Below are 22,519 nucleotides of genomic sequence, written 5' to 3'. Positions count from 1 at the left end.
AGTGATAGTTTTTTAAAAAAAAATATAAAAAATAAAGATTAAGCATTGAAAATAATGTTATGTCAATAAACCAACATTAAATGGATGAATTATTTACACATACAAACATATATGTGTGAGTGCATAAAGTGCATGTAGTGATAAAGATTAGTACATGTAACCAATACATAATTATGTAAAATCAGGACATAGTATACAAATAAATGATAATTGCAAAGATAAGCAGATGTGTGTATGTATAGATACATTATATCCATGCATACAGGTGAATAATCAAAAAGTTGTATAGTCTAATAAACACCAGTAGGGAGAATCCCATAAAATTCGTCCCCCGGTGAACTGCTCACAGATTAAAGGTAGGTTATTATGGGCTCGGAAAGACATCAAATTAGTAGGTCGCAGCAAATTCATGAGTGTATTAGATGGCAATTTACAGCCCCCTCAGGCATTCAAATTGACACTACGGATTTCAGCCCCATTGATTATTTAAAAGTTTTTTTTCAGATGCCATTTTAAATTTAATGGTCCAGCAGACCAACATATATGCGGAACAGTTTATCGCCCAGAACCCCGACTCTTTTTATGAGAGAGGCCAAAATTGGACCCCCACAAACGCAGTGGAATTACGGAAGTTTTGGGGCTTATTTTTTTATTTTTAAGTTTTGGTCTCATAAAAAAGCCCAGTATTAGAGACTATTGGTCCCCTGATATTTTATATAATACCCCACTTTACCGCACAGTAATGACAAAGATGCGATTCGAAGCCATTGTAAAGTTCCTAGATTATAATGACAATAGTCACTGCCCACCCCCACAGGACCCACATTATGATAGACTGTATAAAATAAGACAATTGATTGGCCACTACTCCCAAAGTTTTTCCCAAGTTTATACCCCCAACAAAATATTTTGGTGGATGAGTCATTGGTAAGCTTCAAGGGTAGACTGCACTTCAGGCAGTATCTACCCTATAAAATAGCCTGGTACGGCATAAAACTGTACAAACTCTGTGAAAGTGCCACCAGTTACACCTACTCTTTTAGGGTTTATGAGGGTAAAGACTCCAATATAGATCCCCCAGAATGCCCCCTTCCTAGGAATTAGTGGAAAGATCGTATGGGATCTTATCCATCCTTTACTTGGCAAAAGATATCATCTTTATCTGGACAACCTTTACAACAGTGTCCCATTGCTAAAAGTTCTGTCATACAGATCCACATTGGCATGCGGAACAATCCGCAGAAATCAGAAGGGCATCCCCAAAACTTTGCTGGGTCAGATCCTAAAATTAGGAGAGAGCAGAAGCTGTCTGCAGCGACGCTCTGCTCCTCCTGAAGTATAAGGATAAAAGGGACGTCCTTATACTGACCAGCATTCACGACAGCAGAAGCAGCCTTGTCCCTGTATAAGGATCCACCACCCAAGTTCCCAAACCATATTGTGTACAGGAGTACAACAAATATATGGGTGGCATTGACCTGTCTGACCAGGTCATAAAACCATACAGTGCCATGCGCAAGACAAAGGTATGGTATAAAAAGCTGTCTGTGCATCTTACACAGATGGCTTTATACAACGCCTTTGTCCTCTGCAGATATGCCGGCAGTGGGGAGACGTTCCTGCAATTTCAGGAAAAGGTCATCAAGTCCCTAATATTTGATGACCAGGTAGGAGAGGGCAGTTCATCAGGTTCTTCCATCAGCAGGATAATTCCCGGCTAGCATTTCGCCGCAGAAATCCCCCCCACTGAAAAAAAACAACAGAAGCCCCCAAAAAAATGTCGCGTGTGAGCCAAGCGAGGCATTCGTAAGGACACCACATACCATTGTGAGACGTGTCCCACAAATCCTGGCCTGTTCATGAAACAATGTTTCCAAATTTTTACATACCTCTTTGGATTTTTAATTTATTTATTCTTCATTCACCTTTTCTGTCTCCCATATTGGCCATGACCAATTATTAATTTTTTTACTGACCAGCCCCATTTAAAATTTGATCATTTAAAATTTGTAAAAAAAACACCTAAAACAAAACTAAAAATTCTCACTATACCAAGGACCCGAGGGAGTGTTTTTCTCACCTAGGTTGCAAATCTGGGTTAGAGGAATAAATCCAGATGAGATTGGTTGTCTCAGCAAATCTTTTTTTGCTGAGGCCCTTGATTTATTTTTTGGGCTGGATTTTATGGAATGGTGGGTAGGTTGGTAGTGGGACCTGCCATTCCCTCTCCCTCCATTGCGGGTTTTCCAGGTTGCCCTCCTTAGTTACTAAAAGTAAAGTATTTCTTATTATACCCCTAGATGAATACCTAGAGGGTTGTCACTTCAGAATTTAAAAATTCTTACTATACCCCTAGATGAATACCTAGAGGGTTGTCACTTCACAAATTAAAAATTCTCACTATACCCCTAGATGAATACCTTGAAAGGTGTTACATTACAATCTAAATCTTCTCACTATACTGCTAGATGAATTCTTTGAGGGGTTTAGTTTCCTAAATGGGGTTACTTTTCTGGGTTTATAATGTTTTGACACCCTAGAGCCTCTGTTTTCCTGACACAGGGCAGTAAATGCCATCGTAGTAGGCCTCAGATGTTGCATGGTGCTCCTTACCTTCTGAGCCCCACCACATGCTCAAACAGCAGTTTATCTCCACAAATGGGGTATTGCCGTATTCAGGAGAAATTGTGTAACAAACTATGGGTGCTTTTTCTCCTTTAACCCCTTGTGAAAATGATGAATTTGGGGCTAAAGCAACATTTTCTTGGGAAAAAAAAAAATCTAAATGTTATTTTTTTACTGTAGGGTCAAAGTGCTCACTATACCACTTGAAAAATTCCTTGAGGGGTGTAGTTTCCTAAATGGAGTGACTTTTGGGGGTTTCCACTGCACTTGTACCTTTACAAATGTGACATGGTGCAGAGAAATCAATCCAGCACTCCAAAAGCTAGATGGCGTGCCTTCCCTTCCGAGTCCTGCCGCTTGCCCAAACAGCAGTTTATGACCACATGTTTGGTATTTCCATACTCTGGAGAAGTTGCTTTACAAATGTTGGGGTGCTTTTCCTCATTTATTTGTTGAAAAAATTCGACATTTTGAGGTAAAGCTGCATCTTATTGGAAAATAATGTAATTATTCATTTTCACTGCCCAATTCTAATGAAATCTATGAAACACCTGTGGGGTCAAATTGCTCACTACACCCCTAGATTAATTCCTCAACGGGTGTAGTCTCCAAAATGGGGTATTTTTTTTGGTGTTTCCTTTGTTTCGGCACCACAAGACCTCTTCTAACCTGACATGGTGCCTGAAATATAATCTAAGAAAAGGAAGGCCCTAAAATCCACTAGGCGCTCCTTTGCTTCTGAGGCCTGTGTTTCAGTCCATTAGCACACTAGGGACACATGCGGGATATTTCTAAACACTGCAGAATCAGGGAAATAAATATTCAGTTGTATGTCGCTGGTAAAACCTTCAGTATTACAGGAAAAATTGATTCAAATAGAATTTCTGCAAAATACAAATGAAATTTGCACATTTTCCTTCCACTTTGCTTTAATTCCTGTGAAACGCCTAAAGGGTTATGCTGAATGGTGTTTTGAATACTTTGAGGGGTGCAGTTTTTAAAATGGGGTGATTTGTGGGGGTTTCTAATATATAAGGCCCTCAAAGCCACTTCACAACTGAACTGTTCCCTAAAAAAATGGGCTTTTGAAATTTTCTTGAAAATGTGAGAAATTGCTGCTAAAGTTATAAGCCTTGTAACGTTCTAGAAAAATAAAAGGATGTTCAAAAAACGATGCCAATCTAAAGTAGACATATGGGAAATGTTAGCTAGTAACTATTTTTTGTGGTATAACTATCTGTCTTACAAGCAGATACATTTGAATTTAGAAAATGCTAATTTTTTACAAATTTTCTCTAAATTTTGGTGTTTTTGACACAAAAATATTGAATATGTCGACCAAATTTTTTCACTAACATAAAGTACAATATGTTAAGAGAAAACAATATCAGAATCGCTTGGATAGGTAAAAGCATTCCCGAGTTATTACCACATATAGTAACACACGTCAGATTTAAAAAATGAGGCTCTGTCATTTGGTCCAAAAGTGGCTGCTTGGGGTTAAGGTAGATTGTAGTGAACTTTAAATCCTATGTACAGAAAAGCCAAACATATTTTTTAAAGATCACTCATTGTTTAGTGACTCAGATATAGAAATGAATCACTTAAAATGTACTTAAAACCTTTTATCCATCTCCGTTTGACATTTTGATTACAACTTTAAACACTGCATCAAGCTCCGAATGATTATATCAAGTCATACTAAATATCATATATGATTACATATGCACTTTATTACTACTATTAATCTGCATAAGATAAGAGGCTTAACAAAATCCCTTTGATCCTTTAAAAAGGAAATGTGTTTCAAGACTTATGCTGTTACTTTTGTCGCATGACTCATTTTGGACTTTTTTCATAACAAAATAGTTACTAAATGGAGTATGCACTTGTATGATGTGATCATCCTAGCCAAGGATGGTTTGTGTTATGTGAGGGAATAATTCACATTTACTGCAATATAAAACAAAAATTAACCTTATTTACTGTAGTACTTAATAAACATTGGACTACATTTGACATAAGCATTCCTCTTACTTTCCTTTGTCTTCTAGATGCTGGGAACTAAGTGCTGGCGAAATCAAATGGATATACCAAGCACCAATATTAATAGCTATTGGGGTGAGTTGGGTTTACTGAGTCAGCAGTTTATAAACTATAATTATTTTTTTTCACAAAATACAAAGAAACTGTTTGAATAATTCAACCAATAACTCAACCAAGTTATTAGGGCCTAAATAGTGATGTTGAGAATTGGATAATCTTGGTAATGGGGTTGTATTACAGTAATAAAATATGGTTACCTGCCCTTAATTAAACTGCAATGTTGATATCTCATAGTGCCCTTCATTACTAGTATCTGAGCTCACCGCGCCAATGATGCTGGGAAAAGGCCCAGGGCTTTTCCTTGAGACGGTGATAACTGACACCTGCAGAGAAGAATCAGCACTTACAGTTCAAACACTATTTTCTCTATGCCGTCAAAGCAATTATGGTCTATTTTCAATCATATAAATAATGATTTGATATCTAACCTGAAGCTGGCTTGACCAAGTTTTGAAAACCTCATACCACTCACTCTTAGACTGTCATGTACTAGGTCTTGGTGTAATTGTAGGGAGGAGGCATACCTTTTTATTCACTAATCCGCAAACAAATATTAAAGAGGCTCTTTCACCAGTTTAATACTTCTCTATCTCCTACCTAATCTAATAAACGCTTTGATGCTGATAACTACTGTGTTGTTGTTTTTTTGAAAAACATTAATTATTGACAAAGTACTGAAAAGTGCATAGAAAAGTGTATGACGCTAACCAATCAGCGTTGTACACTTTTCTTCATTCATACCCAGCTTTATTCACAGCATAGCGTGATCCCGTGAGATCACGCTGTGGCGTTACTTCCTCCCACAACGGGAGCATGACCAGATATAGTCTCCAGCTGTGCCAGGATGATTATCCTCCTCAGCAGCAGCCCTGGCTCGGCTGGAGGCGATGAATGGCGATTCTCCCGTCACTCCGGTGAGTGAACTGCGGGAGGAAGTCACGTCGCAGCGTGATCTCGCGGGATCACGCTGTGACGTGAATAAAGCTGGGCATGAATGAAGGGAAGTGTATGACACTGATTGGTCAACGTCATACACTCTTCTTTATCACGCCTGTGATGATCGCCGATATCAGGTCACGTCACAGGGGTGAATTACACTACTGAGCTTATTAATTTACCACATAAATGCACGCCCACCTACTCTAGATGACAGGATTATGCTAAATTTCTCACGTAGGTTTCCAACACTCCAATAATTTATACCACAGTATGCTACCACCACTTATACTTATCTAGGCAATAGGGGCCTACGTCTCTATATTCCTGTAACACAAGTTACAATAACACATGTTATCTAAACGGAACATAAAATACAGGTAACGTTCTTCACCTTCGGAAGATTAAGTTCTGTAAGACTACAAGGAAGAGACTTATTAACATTTAAAATTTAATACACAATAGTGCAGTGCAATACAAAAAATAGATGTCAGATTAAAAGATGAAAAATATGCATACAGTTGCAATGCATTCAGTTTATAAAAATAAAAGGGATAAAAGAAACAGAACAAAACCTTTCTGATTTACAGTAGTGATATCCTGGCTGTGGGGACAGGTGAAAATATTGGCAGTCACTCCATCCGAGATATGGATCTCCAACGACTGACACTGACCCTCTCTTTTCCTGGCATTTTAAGCCCAATTTTTACCTCTAGTCCACTGGATGGTGATGTCACTGAGAGGAGGCTGTTCATATGATAATGAAGCGTACTTCTCCCGTTACACAGTTGTATTTCTATTGAGAAACACAAAAATGATCATGTGTTCTTGCAGGAATCCCCTAGAAATATAATATTACCTGCATTCACCTGTGCTTACATTTACCAACCAGGGCATATCAAACACCACTGTAATAGGCCCATGTTTTAAGCCAATAGCCAATTCAAGGAAGTTCCTCTAGGGTGTATGGATGTGAATTTGACATATATATATATGAGGGCCATTTCCCCTGATCATAACTAGCTATGTGGGTCACTACAAATATCAATTATGATGGGGTTTGCCTTGATGCATCATATTTTCTTTAAGCGTAGGCCATTGTCACATGTTTCACCTGGTCCACATGGCAGATACATAACAAGTAACCAGTTTCATAGCTTTTGATGTTTGGTCAGGATGTGTGGGTAATTACCTCCAACCCTGGGTGAGAATGTTATCTGATGCTAGATACGGGCCCCAGTGACAAATTCTTAATCAACACATCTAGCAGCTTTGTGAGGAAAGGGCAAAATTACACATTTGCCTGACAGTGGACGTCCTTTGATGGCCAAAGATATGCATTTCTTAGGTGAAACAGATGTATCTTCTGTGTCAGAAGGGGTTATGAACTGACCACTTAATAACCTACTTTTGATTATATTACCTATAACACCACAACACCCACTTGGTTAAACGGAAAAAAAAAACCGCCCAGTTGGGCATTTAGAACAAATTACCATAAATCTAAAAATGATCATAACTTTGTGAATAATAAACGTTTTGCAAAAAAACAACACAGTAGTTATCAGCATCAAAGCGTTTATTAGATTGGGTAGAAGATAGGGAAGTATTAAACTGGTGACAGAGCCTCTTTAATACATAATAAAAATCACAGATACAGTAAACGTCTATACAGAATCCATTTTTTATCTCTTTAAAAAAATGGAAAGTATTGTTTTGTGAACAATAGCTTAATGTGCTCCCCTGGTCTACACAGTACCCAGATTTTAGTACCATCTAGTATTTTTGGATGACATAGAGCACAGTGTATAGAATGTAGAACTTTCCTATTGTAAGGATAAGATCTAGGCATATTTTAGAATTTAATTTCAAATTCCGTTAAGAGGCCGCAACTCACCTCACAACCACTGGGTGGACACACATAGACACAAATGCCATAAACATCTTGTGACAGAGTATTGCAAAATTATTATTTTTTTAAAGCCCCTCAAACCTGCTCATCTCAGGATATGTTGAGATAAGAGGAAAGGTAAGGAAGGACCCATCTGTATATTATAATATTCTAATCTGCTCTAGCCCTTTTTATAACTATAGATTTTATGTGTTTTAAATGTAATATTGTATTTGCAGCACAATACATAATTTAATGAAACAACCTAATGTTTCAGGTAATTAGATTTTACGTTTCAGCAGAAATTATCTTCCTTAAATTATATTGACTTAGTACCTAAGAGAGTTAATTATGAATAACCTGTTGTGCCATGACGTACATTAATGCATACACATGAAAAGTTAAAGCTTTTAAAAATATCCTTCGGCAGTGATGGAATTGTTAGTTTTTAATAAATATTACTGGCTGTTTTAACCTTCTGAATGTAAGCACTTTGCATAAAAGCTCATAAAAATTAATGTCATGCACTGATTACTGAGAAATAATTTTGTATCTTTGCACTATTTAAACCTGCAGGAAGAGGTGTCATTTTTAACACGATTATACATTTTTCATTTGTTGCGCAGGTGACATTATAGTTGTGAATTTTTTTGCTAACAAAGCAGGTTTCTTTTCTCATTTTTTTATACACATAATTTCTTTGCTTTTTTATAATTTTTTAAGCTTATAGTTATATGTTTTTTTTTTACTTTTTAGCTAAATTTTTTATGGTTATAATAGTGTTACCCTAAATAGATTTTTTTATTTGTGATTATGATTGTCTACCGTAACTTTTGATATATTATATGTCTATTTTAGGGTTATTGGGTCAGGATTAGCTTTACAACAAGAACTGGCAGTGGGAGCGTTCATTTGTGGGGTGTACAGTATGTTATGTATATTTTTTATTTAATTTATTTTTGCTTTTTTATATTCTAATGGTCTGTCACTCAACTATGTACCAACCATATATATATATATATATATATATATATATAAATATATATATATATATATAAAAAAAAATATTTTTATATGTATATACACATATATATATATATATATATATATATATATACATGTATATATATATATATATATATATATATATATATATAGCAATAGAAAACAGCAGCACTCACTAGAAACAAATATGTAGGTGCCAAGCAAGTCGTCCAGATCCAAGGACAAAGCAGTATATAAAAGTAGAAATCTTGCAGCACTCCAAAATGTGCTGTTTGTTGGCTGAATAAACCACTTATTTTTCACATTTTGGAGTGCTGCAAGATTTCTACGTTTATATATATATATATATATATATATATATATATACATATATACAGTAGGTGGTCGTTATGCCGGTAATGTGTAATATGTACTTATTCAGATATGGCAGATTTTATGTTTCACAGCATTACACTAATAATCGTTAGACCGACAGCTGTTCCTTCTCACTCACCAATACGCATGCAATACTCAGCTGTCTAGCAGAGGCTTATCCCCCACAAGAACAAAGGATTAGCATTTTGAAATCCAACATCTGCCATTGAGGAAGAGGCAGGATACCCCCATACACACTAAATAGCCGGTCCCACCAAAATCTGCAGGTTCAGCCGACTTTAATCAAGTGTGTATGGGCACCCTAAGCGTCTATCTATAAACTGACAGTTGATTAGGTAGAGGTGAATTTCCAGCAAAAAATCTTTATTTTCCAATGGGTTCCCATGCTTTCCAGCCTCTATAAGTATGAAAAAATTATTGCCCAATCAAATATTATTAATATATTATTAATTTTGATGTAATTGTTTTTTTTTTAATTTATGTTTTCCAGCTGAATTTCATTCTGTTCTTGAATACAGTAAGAGTTCTGGCAACAAAAATCTGGGAATCAAATGCAGTTGGTTATGATGCCCGGAAACAATACAGGTAGAATTAATGCAGAAGTTCTTTAAATGTTATCATCAATATATTATTTTACTTACTGAAAAAATAAAAAAATATATTCAGTGCATAGCATATACCCAAGGCTTGACAGTATAAAAGTCTGTGTGGTTTAAAATATGAAAGTGTTCATCTCTTGAAGTGCTATATCATGAATAAATTGTGTGGAGTTCTATTATTAAGTGCTGGATGTATACTTTCAACTATCAATAATATTGACAAATGTATTCCTTGTGTGTACCTAGCAAAATGTATTGTATTCTTTTATTTTGTATTTATATACTAGCTCTATAATCTATGTGCAAATATATTGAATGTTGTGATATACTGACACGCCACTATAGTATGTCAAAACTAAAAATTCATATTTGTGGTGTATTTTCACTTTCAAATTGATATTAGTTCTCTTCAGTAGTGGCTCATGTCACTAGTATTAGGTGTTTTAATAAATGTACTTTATTCAGATGCATAACTCAGAATCTAAGGGCCCCATAGCAAACTTAGGAATGGACTTCAGTGTCCATATTAAGGGTGATAAACCTCAAATTCTATTTGAAGGCCACACGTCATGTACTAGTAGAAATTCTATGGTGCCTTTTTAGTATAATTTTTTACAAAATTTCATAATAAATAAATGATGTGTTTGCTATTGATTAAATTAACTACAGAAAATACATTTCTGCTTAATATGAATTCATTGATGTATATTTAGGTTTAACCATGAAATTAAATGAAATGCTCTCACATTAAAGCATTGATGGGTGACGTAGAAGAAGTTATCAAGAGTATTCACATCACATTATTGCCTTACATTTATCTTGTTCATTGGGAAAGAGTGCTAGTAAATGCTCTGTACCGGAACTTCAGCCCTGGGAAAGCTCCTGATGTCATTGTCCTTATATGGACAGTGACATCAGGAGTTTCCTAACGCTGGAGTCCCCAAGCAGAGCATCAGCTAGCGCTCTGCCCTGGGACTCCAGGACTGCTCCTTATTTCACTGTCGATATATGGACAATCATTTCAGGAGCTTTCCCATGGACGGAGTCCCAGGACAGAGCATCTACGAGCGCTCTGCCCTGGGACTCCAGCGCTGTGGAAGCTCCTGATGTCACTGTCCATATATGGACAGTGACATCAGGAGCTTCCACAGCGCTTAAGTCCCTAGGCAGAGTGTTAGAAGCAGGGGCGTAGCCTTGGAGCATGAGCGGGTCAAAAAGCCCCTCAGCTGCATAAGAAGAAACCAGTTGTATAAATGATAAATGGTAGGTAGGGGCCCTATTTTAGATTTTGCATTGGGACCCAGGAGCTTAAAGTTACGCCTCTGGCTAGTAGATGCTAGATAGATGGACAGTGACTTCAGGAGTTTTCCCAGGGCCGGTTCCAGGGCGGATCCCCGGGCGATATATCCATACATTGGAATACGTTTGGGCTTTTTGTATGAGGTACACGTCGGGGGTCTTCCCGACAGATACTTCCGATGGAGGTCCTTAACGGGATGTGAATGGGGCCTAAGGCAACATATAAATGTCACCTTCTATTCGTTTCTTTCATTGTCCATCCCTCAACTGTTATTTAGTGTTTATTTCAGTGTCAAAAGCAACAGTTAATCATTAAGGGCAAATTGGGATCCAGCTTATTAGCATTTATTAACTTCTTAACATGTCCATGTTAATAATACATTATAACTGATAATACTACAGAAATACAGAACAAGTGAAAAGCTTTTTTTAAAAAAAAATAAAAATAAATCGATAGTAAATTCCTAAGGGAAATCTCAACTAGGATTGGTTTCCAGGAAATTGTCTGCTCAGTTCTTCCTGTTGTTTAATTGAGAGACGCTGGGCTGAGAGCGAAGAAGCTTCATAGTAACTGATGTGTTAGTGATTCCTTCACCTATATATAAATAACTACTGGAAATGGCCATTTCTTAAAGAGGCTCTGTCACCACATTATAAGTGCCCTATCTCCTACATAAGGAGATCGGCGCTATAATGTAGGTGACAGTGGGGAGTGCTTTTTATTAAAAAAAACGATCTATTTTCACCACTTTATTAGCTATTTTGGATTTATGCTAATGAGTTGCTTAATGCCCAAGTGGGCGTGTTTTTACTTTAGACCAAGTGGGTGTTGTACAGGGGAGTGTATGACGCTGACCAATCAGCGTCATGCACTCCTCTCCATTCATTTAGTCAGCATATAGGGATCCTTTTAGATCGCTATGTGCTGTCTTATACTAACACATTAACGATACTGAAGGGTTTAGACAGTGAATAGACATTCCACGGGATGCCTATTCACAATCTCTGCACTTCGTTACTGTTTCTGTGGTACTTACAGCACAGCAAGCGTAATCCCGCGAGATTACGCTGTAGATGACAGGTTACAACGAGATTACGCTTGCTCTGCTGTAACTACCACAGAAACAGTAACGAAGTGCAGGGATTGTGAATATTGTGGAATGTCTATTCACTGTCTAAACACTTCAGTATTGTTAATGTGTTAGTATAAGACAGCACATAGTGATCTAAAAGGATCAGGAGAGGAGTGCATGACGTTGATTGGTCAGCGTCATACACTCCTCTGTACAACGCCCACTTGGTCTAAAGAAAAACACGCCCACTTGGGCATCAAACAACTCATTAGCATAAATCTAAAATCGCTAATGAAGTGGTGAAAACAGATAGTTTTTTTAAAATAAAAAGCACTGCTGTCACCTACATTATAGCGCCGATCTCCTTATGTAAGAAATAGGGTGCTTATATTATACACAAAAAGGCTCAGGCAAGCAATTACGATAATAGGCTAGGAGCTAAATAGGTAAAGCATCCTCCTTAATGTAAAGAATAGGCAACTCCCATATATTGAATGTAAACAGAAGAACGAAAAAAGGGGAGCTAAGATAGCCAAAGATCATTTAAATAGATATCTTTATTAACATATAAATACAAATATTAAAAAGTTTGCAACAGGACATGAAGACACTGTAATAACCACTACAACACGATAGAACAGACTCAACATAATGATCCAGGGTAAGTCTAACACTGGTATAAGTATGTGGCAGAAGAGATATGGCATGGAGCTAACAGGTTACTAAAATCCGTAGAGCCCTAGTGCTGAGCACAATGGGTGGGTGACACAGGAAAAGAACCAATGTTACCGACAAGTAAGAATATATAGCAAGAAATGCCCACTCATCTAAACTTAGAAGAGCTTACCCATAGTGTCGGGACCAGGAGAATCGATCAAGCGTGTTGGTGAACCCCAACGCGCGTTTCGCCGTATGCTTCCTCTGGGGGTGCTTATATTGTGGTGACAGAGACTCTTTAATTTCGCAACTTTGCTTAAAGAGGCTCTGTCACCAGATTTTGCAACCCCTATCTGCTATTGCAGCAGATAGGCGCTGCAATGTAGATTACAGTAACGTTTTTATTTTTAAAAAACGAGCATTTTTGGCCAAGTTATGACCATTTTTGTAGTTATGCAAATGAGGCTTGCAAAAGTCCAAGTGGGTGTGTTTAAAAGTAAAAGTCCAAGTGGGTGTGTATTATGTGCGTACATCGGGGCGTTTTTAATACTTTCACTAGCTGGGCGCTCTGATGAGAAGTAACATCCTCTTCTCTTCAGAACGCCCAGCTTGTGACAGTGCAGATCTGTGACGTCACTCACAGGTCCTGCATCGTGACGGACACATCGGCACCAGAGGCTACAGTTGATTCTGCAGCAGCATCAGCGTTTGCAGGTAAGTCGATCTTACCTGCAAACGCTGATGCTGCTGCAGAATCAACTGTAGCCTCTGCTGCCGATGTGTCCGTCACGATGCAGGACCTGTGAGTGACGTCACAGATCTGCACTGTCAGAAGCTGGGCGTTCTGAAGAGAAGAGGATGTTACTTCTCTTCACAGCGCCCAGCTAGTAAAAGTATTAAAAACGCCCCGATGTACGCACCTAATACACGCCCACTTGGACTTTTACTTTTAAACACACCCACTTGGACTTTTGCAAGCCTCATTTGCATAATTACAAAAATGGTCATAACTTGGCCAAAAATGCTCGTTTTTTAAAAAAAAAAACGTTACTGTAATCTACATTGCAGCGCCTATCTGCTGCAATAGCAGATAGGGGTTGCAGAATCTGGTGACAGAGCCTCTTTAACAGCTGGATTTTTCTGCTAGGTGTAAGCCTTAGTTAGATCATGCAACCCTGTTTCCAGTTGTATAAACCCCGGTTACAGATTACCTTAAGGGTATGTGCACAAACAAACTCAAAAACTTCTGAAAATATGGAGCTATTTTCAAGGGAGAACAGCTCCTGATTTTCAGAAATTTTTTAAGCCACTCACGATTTTCGCAGCATTTTTCTTGGCGTTTTTACAGCTGTTTTTGGAGCTGTTTTTCTATAGAGTCTATAAAAACATCCCAAGCAGTGACATGCACATCTTTTTCGCGGACTTTTTTTACGCATCCGTTTTTCAAAACGACAGAGTAAAAAAATGGCCAGTCGGAATAAAACGCCGTTTTTCCCATTGAAATCAATGGGCAGATGTTTGGAGGCGTTCTGCTTCCAATTTTTCGTCCTTTTTTCATCCGTTTACAGCCTGAAAAACGGCCGAAAATAAGCCGTGTGAATATACCCTAAAGAGGACCTGTCTCTAGGTCATATCAGTTGAACTGGTCCCCTACCCTCGTTCTAAACTACCCTCAAGCTGCCTCGTGCTGATTGGTCAGAATCAGACGGAGGGAATCTAGCTCCACCCCATTGGCTAACTACAGCAAATGAGAATATAGGAAGCTAACACAACAGTGGGCCATATCTTAGGAACAGGGGGTAAAAAACAAAACAAAAAACAGGCTGGAATCATGGAGACAGCGCTATTCAGGTCAGTTAAGCAGTTCAACTTATATGACCTAGTGACAGGTCCTCTTTAAGCCTTCCTGTTTTCTGTTTTACTAAATTACCCTAATTCTTCCTAAAAAAAAACTACTGTACCTGTTTCAAATAAAAGAGGACACTATTTTGTTTTTCCAAATTCAGATATTCTGGAAAGAAAAAAATTATTTTGCAAACAAAGCGTTGGTTGAATATGATTTTTATTCATAAATATCAGTCATATTAATGTATATAGAATAGTGCTAAATTATGATGTTGGATTTATTTTAACAGGCACAGGCATGACCTAAAGCTTGTAATTTGACTTCTAATGCAAAATAAGTCACGTGACTTATTTCATCTTGAGTTATAGTCGAGGCTTGGTTTCACAGTAGCATTGAATGGCACAAATTGTGTGATTCAATACAGTCCTAGTCCTTTAAGTGGGCAGTTGCTCAACTTCAAAAGTAGCAGGGCAGTGCGCACATAAAAATGTGCTCTTGGCCTGGCTAGATGTGTAATATGTGTAATATGTGCAGGGCTAGCCTTACATTGGATGGTGCACTGTGCAGCACTGTGCAGTACTGACACATAACCGTAACATTTAGTGCTATACAGTAATATGGTACCTAAATAACAGTGCTAAACTGTGACAAAATACAACTTCCATACATTTTACTGCAAAATATACTGTACAGTGACTTGGTAGCAGTGCAACACAATATAAATATCACCATACAGGGATCTATTTTTACCAGATAGTAGTCACATAACAGCTCCATATAAAAGTTATCTAGTCTCAGCGCCAGTAAAAAAAAATTCTACTGCTTATATATTCCTGCAGCGCTGTACAGATATTGTCACCTTTCGCCAATGGACATACACATTAGATTAATTGGCTTCCTACAAAATTTTCCCTATCAGTCTGTCTTTTGTGTGTGTGGGAGGAAAATGGAGAACCAAAAGAAAACCTACGAGTACATGTGGAGAACATACATGTGGAAATGTTATCCATGGTTAGTATTAGGACTTGTGGTGCAAATAAGACTCAGATCCAGACCATCAGTGGTGTCCCCTTCAACAAGGTCAGGCGATGCACATCCCTAAGGCCGCCATAAATATTGGTGCTTGTGCAAGGCTTATACATTTAACCTGGCAATGCCTTCACAAGTGACATAGAAACCTGTTAGGTTATTAAGAAAGAACTATTTATTTTCTTGTTGCATTCATGTTATACTTTATTTACCCTATATTTGTCATTTTTACTTTATGCCTTATTAATCTTTTGCTGTGATAAATAATAATAACAATATTAACATCTATATCTTTCTTAGGAAGCTGGCAAAATCCACACTAGTTCTCATCCTGGTCTTTGGTGTCCATTATATTGTCTTTGTGTGTTTACCGCACACATTCACTGGTTTAGCCTGGGAGATTCGAATGCACTTTGAATTGTTCTTCAACTCATTTCAGGTATGTTAGCTACTAATACTAAAGTCTAATATATATACATATATAGCAGATGTTGTGGTATTATGTTTTTTTTTATATTCTGAAAGTCTATATGACAATTAAAAACTGAAAATTTAGTCACTGTAATTTATTTACATATTTTATTTTTTATGTATCCTGAGACTGTAGGCTAGCATATCATTCTATCTGATCAATACACTCAATATACTGCATAAACACTGTATTCATTCGGTATAATGCAATATGCAATCACCTGTACAAAGTATTCCAGTAATCCTGAAAATATTAGAGAATACATTTTACTTAAAAAGGCTCTGTCACCACATTATAAGTGCCCTATCTCCTACATAATCTGATCGGCGCTGTAATGTTGATAACAACAGTGTTTTTTATTTTGAAAAACAATCATTTTTTAGCAAGTTATGAGCAATTTTAGATATATGCTAATTACTTTCCTAATGCCCAACTGGGTGTTTTTTAACTTTTGACCAAGTGGGCATTGTAAAGAAGAGTGTATGACGCTGGCCAATCAGAGTCATACACTTCTCTCCATTCATGTCCATTTGTATTAACTGCTCAGCGTGATCTCACGAGATCACACTGTGCTGTCAGATACACCCACCTTAACTTTACTGATGTGTCTTGAGAGTGAATAGACATCACCTCCAGCCAGGACGCAATGTCTTTTTACACTCCCGACACTTCGGTAAAGTTTTTGTGGGACTTAATCATACAGCACAGCTGTGCTGTCATTTACAGAGTGATCTCGCGAGATCACGCAGTGCGGTGATTAAGTCCCACACAAACTTTACCGAAGTCTCGGGAGTGTGAATAGACAACGCCTCCTGGCTGGAGGTGATGTCTATTCACTTTCAAGACACTTCAGTAAAGTTAATGCGGGTGTATGTGACAGCACAGTGAGATCACTCTGTGCTGAGTACAAATGGACATGAATGGAGAGAAGTGTATGATGCAGATTGTTCAGCGTCATACACTTCTCTTTACAATGCCCACTTGGTCAAAAGTTAAAAAACGCCCAGTTGGGCATTAAGAAACTAATACTAACACTGTTTTTATCTACATTACAGCGCAGATCAGATTATGTAGGAGATAGGGCACTTATAATCTGGTGACAGAGCCCCTTTAAGTGCCTCTAAGGAATGGTGCAATGATAAAATAATATACCTTTAATATACCTTTATTATTGATTGTGTGTCTTTTATATCGGCTAACTCCTGGTTTTACAGGCTTGTCCCCATTTATTCTGTTTGTTATTAGGAACATCCTACCGGGACAGGCTTATGATGTTTCCCCTTCTGTAGCTAACTCCTGTGTCATTGGCATCCCCCTCCCTTTTAGTACTGTAGACAGTTGCAGTAATGTGAAGTCATTGCTGGTGATATCACTTCTGGAGACATTGTGAAATGGAGCAGTTGATGAGCCATTAAATTTAGATTTTCTGTTTGATGGCACTACACTTTCCAGTGCACAGTGAAATTTGCTGGATTGGGTAATCACACTGTACTGAACTGGCCCTGTAATGAAACAATCAGTTCCTTCTCGGTTAACAGCCCAGAACGCAGAACTCATATTGAGCACTGTGAGAGCGCGGAAGCGGGTAATTGATGACGTCACAGGGTTTCCCTGTAGCAAAATTAGCTAAAGGTTATGCAGAGAAGACACAATCTTTTACTGTTTAATATAGTTTATTAGCTATATATTGTGGTAGGCTTCCTTGAAAAGGTGCAATTTTAGCATGAGCCTTCCTAATGTAAAATAAATAAAATATACAATAATAAAATGAAAATATATAAACAAATTAAGGGGGAAAAAATGGAAAAGTAAAAGCAAAGTTTGCAGTTTTATGCCTAAACAACAAAATAATACATTCCTTCAAATACATACGTACCAGTATCAGACATCATGTATGAAGCTTATGTATTTTTCATGGTTATCCGGTGCTCATATATTAATCCATTCATTTTGTTAGATAAGGAGAAAAAAAAGAAAGAGAAGCGCTTCATGTGTGGGGACCTTAGGTAATTTGGTGGGGGGGGGGGCGTGTTATAGTCAATGTATCCCATCCACGGAACTGTCAGCCTTGAGTCGTTCCCACGTCTCATGAAGGAAGCTGATAATTCAATAGGAATAAAAAGGTATAAAAATGAGTAGTTACTCTGAGACTCTCTGTGGCACTGTTCCTTAGGGAAAACACAGTGTTTGTATCTGATGAAGAGCCCGGTTCGGGCTCGAAACTCGTAATCTTGTGCACTGCAATTACATTTTATGCAATAAAACTCTTTTATACATGAAGACAAAAGAGACTTTGCATTTTCCCTGAGGAACAGCGCCATAGAGAGTCTCCGAGTAACTACTCATTTTTATACCATTTTATTCCTATTAATCCATTCATCACACAGTATGCACATTACACCAAACATACAAAAATAATGCCTGGCCACTAATTTTTGTCTTTTTTACCTGTCTGTTTTACCCTGACACCATATGCTTTTATGCCTTTACCAAAAAATATTTGCACCTGATTACCACCCATGTGTGATAAAGCTAATGGAAATGGTGTTTGTTATCGTCACTATGGCAACATCATACATTAGAAAATGTATACCTGTTGCCATCGCTGTGCATTGGATAATTATTTTTCGGGTTTACTTTAGGGATGAGAGAAACTTTCAAAACTTACTTTGCTGGCAGTTTCGACAAATCTTGTTGTATGTTGGAAAGTTGAAACTGTGCGGAAACATATTCGTTCATGGGGACTATGTCCTGAATTTAAATGAGTTCTGCAACTCTAAAATAATGGCTGGAAGCAGGGTCTGGAATTTAAAATGACAACAGAACCGCACTTCAAGTCATATCGCTTTAAATTAAGAGAGACTTATGAAGCTGGAACTTTTTGCATTAAAATCTGTGTAGGTAGTAGAGGAAAGTCACAATTCTCCGCATCACAGATTCAAGTAAGTCGCGCCAACACCTGTACCACAAACACATTTTAATAAAATTTATACATTTTAAAGTTTTTTTTATACTAGTCCATATTCTATCCTTACTGTAAACCTCTATGACTTATAATGTAGAGATACTCATTACACGCTACAATAATAATGAAAACAATCATCGCTAGAGAAGCATGTCCAATAAATTTCTGACAGATGGAACATTATTCAGTTAATCAGAAATTTAATTTTTCCTTACTGATTGTCAGCATTATCGAAAGTTTCCAACTAGTTCCATAAAGAATCTGCAGATTAGCAAACCTCATTAGTGGTTATAGATTAGGTTTGCGATTGGAAATTATGGGTTAACATTAAAGTTTATATAGAATCTATCTATCTATCTATCTATCTATCTATCTATCTATCTATCTATCTATCTATCTATCTATCTATCTATCTATCTATCTATCTATCTATCTATCTATCTATCTATCTATCTATCCCACCTGCCTTGTGTAAGTCCCACTAAAATAACTCTGACCTGCCGAGGTGTCTACTGGTATCTGGCGCCAAGACGTTACACCTCCCTAAACACAGCAAGCTGTGATGCACTGTGTGTTCTGACACCTTTTTCAGTGGTTTTAATGTTATGGCTGATCGGTGTATGCTGTATATAGATTATTTGGATGTCTATCACACCTATTTGTTGGACATCTTATACCAAAACTATGGGTGTTAATATGGAGGTCATCCCCCTTTTGCAGCTATAACAGCTTCCACTCTTTTGGGAATCCTTTTCATTAGCTTTAGGGATGTTTCTGTAGTAATTTGTGCCCATTTAGCCAAAAGAGCATTTGTGAACTCAATGATGTTGGATGAGAAGGTCTAAGGGTCACATGTTCAAATTTATCCAAAAAATGTTGGATGAGGTCTGGGGTTGAGGTCAGGGCTTTGTGCAGGCCACTGAAGTTCCTCCACATAAACGTTGTCAAACCATGTCATTGTAAACCTCACATTGTGCACTGGAGCACAGTCATGCCGGAACAGGAAAGGGCTTTTTACCAAACCGTGGAAACATACATTTGTCTTAAAAGTCATTGTATACTGTTGCCTTAACATTACCCTTCACTGGAAACGAGGGGTCTAGCTCAAACCCTAAAAAATAGCCATAGACCATTGTCCCTCCTCCACCAAATTTTACAGTAGGCACTATACATTTCAACAGGTAATGTTCTACTGGCATCACCCAAATTCATCAATGAGACTGCCAGATAGTGAAACATGATTCATTACTCTAGAGAACATATTTCCATTGCTCCAGAATGGGTAGACTAAGACAAATAAAAATGAGGGTGAAAAGGTGAAATTTGCTTTCAGACATGCACTGTTAAAGAGCTGACCATTTTAGAACAATCTATTTAATATTCATGACAATTAATGGCCCACTGTCCTATTCAGGGCAACATACAGGGTGATTTAAAAAGGATGGTGCAAAAGTAAAGGCCTGTAGTTAATGTAACATCAGTGGTAAATAGTCAGTGACTAATCAAAGCAAAACTGGCTTAGTTGCCCATAGCATTGATTTTTTTCAAGAGCCAAATTTGAAATGTGCTTACATACTGTGATATAAGATGACGACATCGAAGCAAGATAAAGCTGTTTGCGTGTTGGAATTTGAAAGAATGGGGTCTGTTGTGACAGTACAACGTAACTTTCAGAATAAAATTGGTAAATGTGCTCTGCATAGGAGCTGCATTTTGCATTAGGCAAAGCAATTAGAAAACACTGGGTGTTTATGTCATGGGAAAAGTCTGGGCCGCCAAAAGACTTTGGAAGAGAGGGTGAACAGCATTCAATCTGTGTACAAGCGTAGTCCTAGAAAGTCAACCAGGCTGACTAATATGGAACTACAGGTGCCACAAACCATGGTATGCGTATCTTAGCAAAACGTCTGCATTGTAAGCCATAGAGAATACATCTTCAGGAGCTGAAACCAGACGACAAACCGAAATGCCGTGACTTTTGCATTGATTTGCAGGGCCGATTGGAAGAGGAGGAATTCGCTGACAGGCTGGTGTTCAGCAATGAGGCTACCATTCACCTCAGTGGGAAAGTCAGTCGCCACAATGTTAGAATTTGGGGCTCAGAAAAACCATGTGCCCTTATCGAGCACATGATGGACTCAACCAAAGTAAACATGCTCTGTGCAATGAGCATGTGCAAGGTCTATAGTCCCTTCTTTTTTTCAGAGGACACTGTCACTGGCCACTCCTACCTGGACATGTCAAAGAAATGGCTTATGCAACAGATAATAGATGAAGATCTGCCAAACGTAGTCTATTAGAAGGATGGTGCACCTCCACATTTCCATGTAGATGTTCGCAGCTGCCTGAATGAAACTCTACCGGAACGTTGGATCGGCCGTGGCGGAAACAACAATTCATCAATGCTGCCCTAGCCTCCACGATCACCAGGTCTATCACCCTGTGACTTCTTTCTGTGGGGCTACATCAAGGACTCAGCACCCCCCCCCCCCGAGCCACAGGATCTGAACGGCCTGAGACAACGCATGACTAAAACAGTGGAGTCCATACCTGAGGATATGCTGGCACGCGTCTGGACAGAACTGGACTACGGCCTAGACAACTTCCGTGTCACCAATGGAAATCACTTTGAACACTTGTGGTGCATAGATAAAACTTGGATAGATAGTGTGTATTTTCATGTTAATAAATTTGTGTTATATTCTCTTGGTTATGAATATCGAGGCTATAATTTTACACCTTTTTATATCACCCTTTAATTGTAATTAACTGGTTGCCTACTGCCCGCTGTTTATGTACGGTGGGCGGTCCAGGTCCTGCATTGCAAACTTAAGCTGGCTGCCTGTACGATCAGGAAGCCGAATGTTGGGACCCTGGAGAGAAAACAGTGCTGTGTATATAATAGAGGCAGCGGCTTCTATTTGTCCCGATGATCATGTAACTGGTCACATGATCGATGGGATGCCGGAAGTAGGAGTCTGCTGCCAGTTCCAACTAAACCCAGTACAGCCCATAATAATACAAAAAGTTTCAAAAAAAAAGCTCCCCCGCGCTTACTTCACAAGGATTTAGTCGCGAAAACTGCACATATTTTGCACCCGCAAACGGAATCCGATTGTAGTGACATGTCCATGTGAAAACCACATTAGGTAGCCACATGGCCACATGCAGATCCGCGGCAGATGAAACTGTAAATCCGCAGATTCTTTTGCAAATATTAGTTAGATTTTTCTACTTGAAAAATCTGTTTTGAGAACAAACCCTAGACTCTCACCTGGACAATGAAGTTGATATTGCTGTCTTTTCAACACATTCCATTCTTTGCACACACTATATATTTGCTCCCTTGAGAATTTTCTTAAAAGTTAAAGTAAAATATGCAAAAGATGCTGACCATGGCCCAGAAAAATATTCTGCCCTCAACAAGGCTCACTATCTATATTCCCTATCTCACACACATACACAATAGGGACATTTTCATAGAAAGTCAATTAACTTGTCGGTGTGCTTTTGGGATGTGGGAGAAAACGCAAGAACACAAACACGGGGAGAATATTAATCTCTACAACTTGCAGATGTTACACTTGGTAGGATTCAAACCCAAGACCCCAGTGCTGCAAGTCAAATAGTGCTAACCACTA

At 38.1% G+C, this 22,519-nt stretch overlaps 1 protein-coding gene across 2 annotated transcripts in view; it reads left to right on the top strand.

Moving 5' to 3' along the window:
* PTH2R (parathyroid hormone 2 receptor) overlaps nt 1–22,519 on the top strand; it is a 487,305-nt gene that overhangs the window by 442,049 nt on the left and 22,737 nt on the right. For both annotated transcript variants that reach the window (XM_075829904.1, XM_075829903.1), the window contains exons 9-11: nt 4,680–4,746; nt 9,429–9,523; nt 15,742–15,880. In XM_075829904.1, the coding sequence (XP_075686019.1) occupies nt 4,680–4,746; nt 9,429–9,523; nt 15,742–15,880 (301 nt within the window). The remainder of the gene's footprint in view (nt 1–4,679; nt 4,747–9,428; nt 9,524–15,741; nt 15,881–22,519) is intronic.

The sequence above is a fragment of the Rhinoderma darwinii genome, chromosome 6 (genome assembly GCF_050947455.1).
Source record: "Rhinoderma darwinii isolate aRhiDar2 chromosome 6, aRhiDar2.hap1, whole genome shotgun sequence".
Classification (NCBI taxonomy): Eukaryota; Metazoa; Chordata; class Amphibia; order Anura; family Rhinodermatidae; genus Rhinoderma; species Rhinoderma darwinii.
This window is presented reverse-complemented; position numbering and strand designations above follow the sequence as displayed.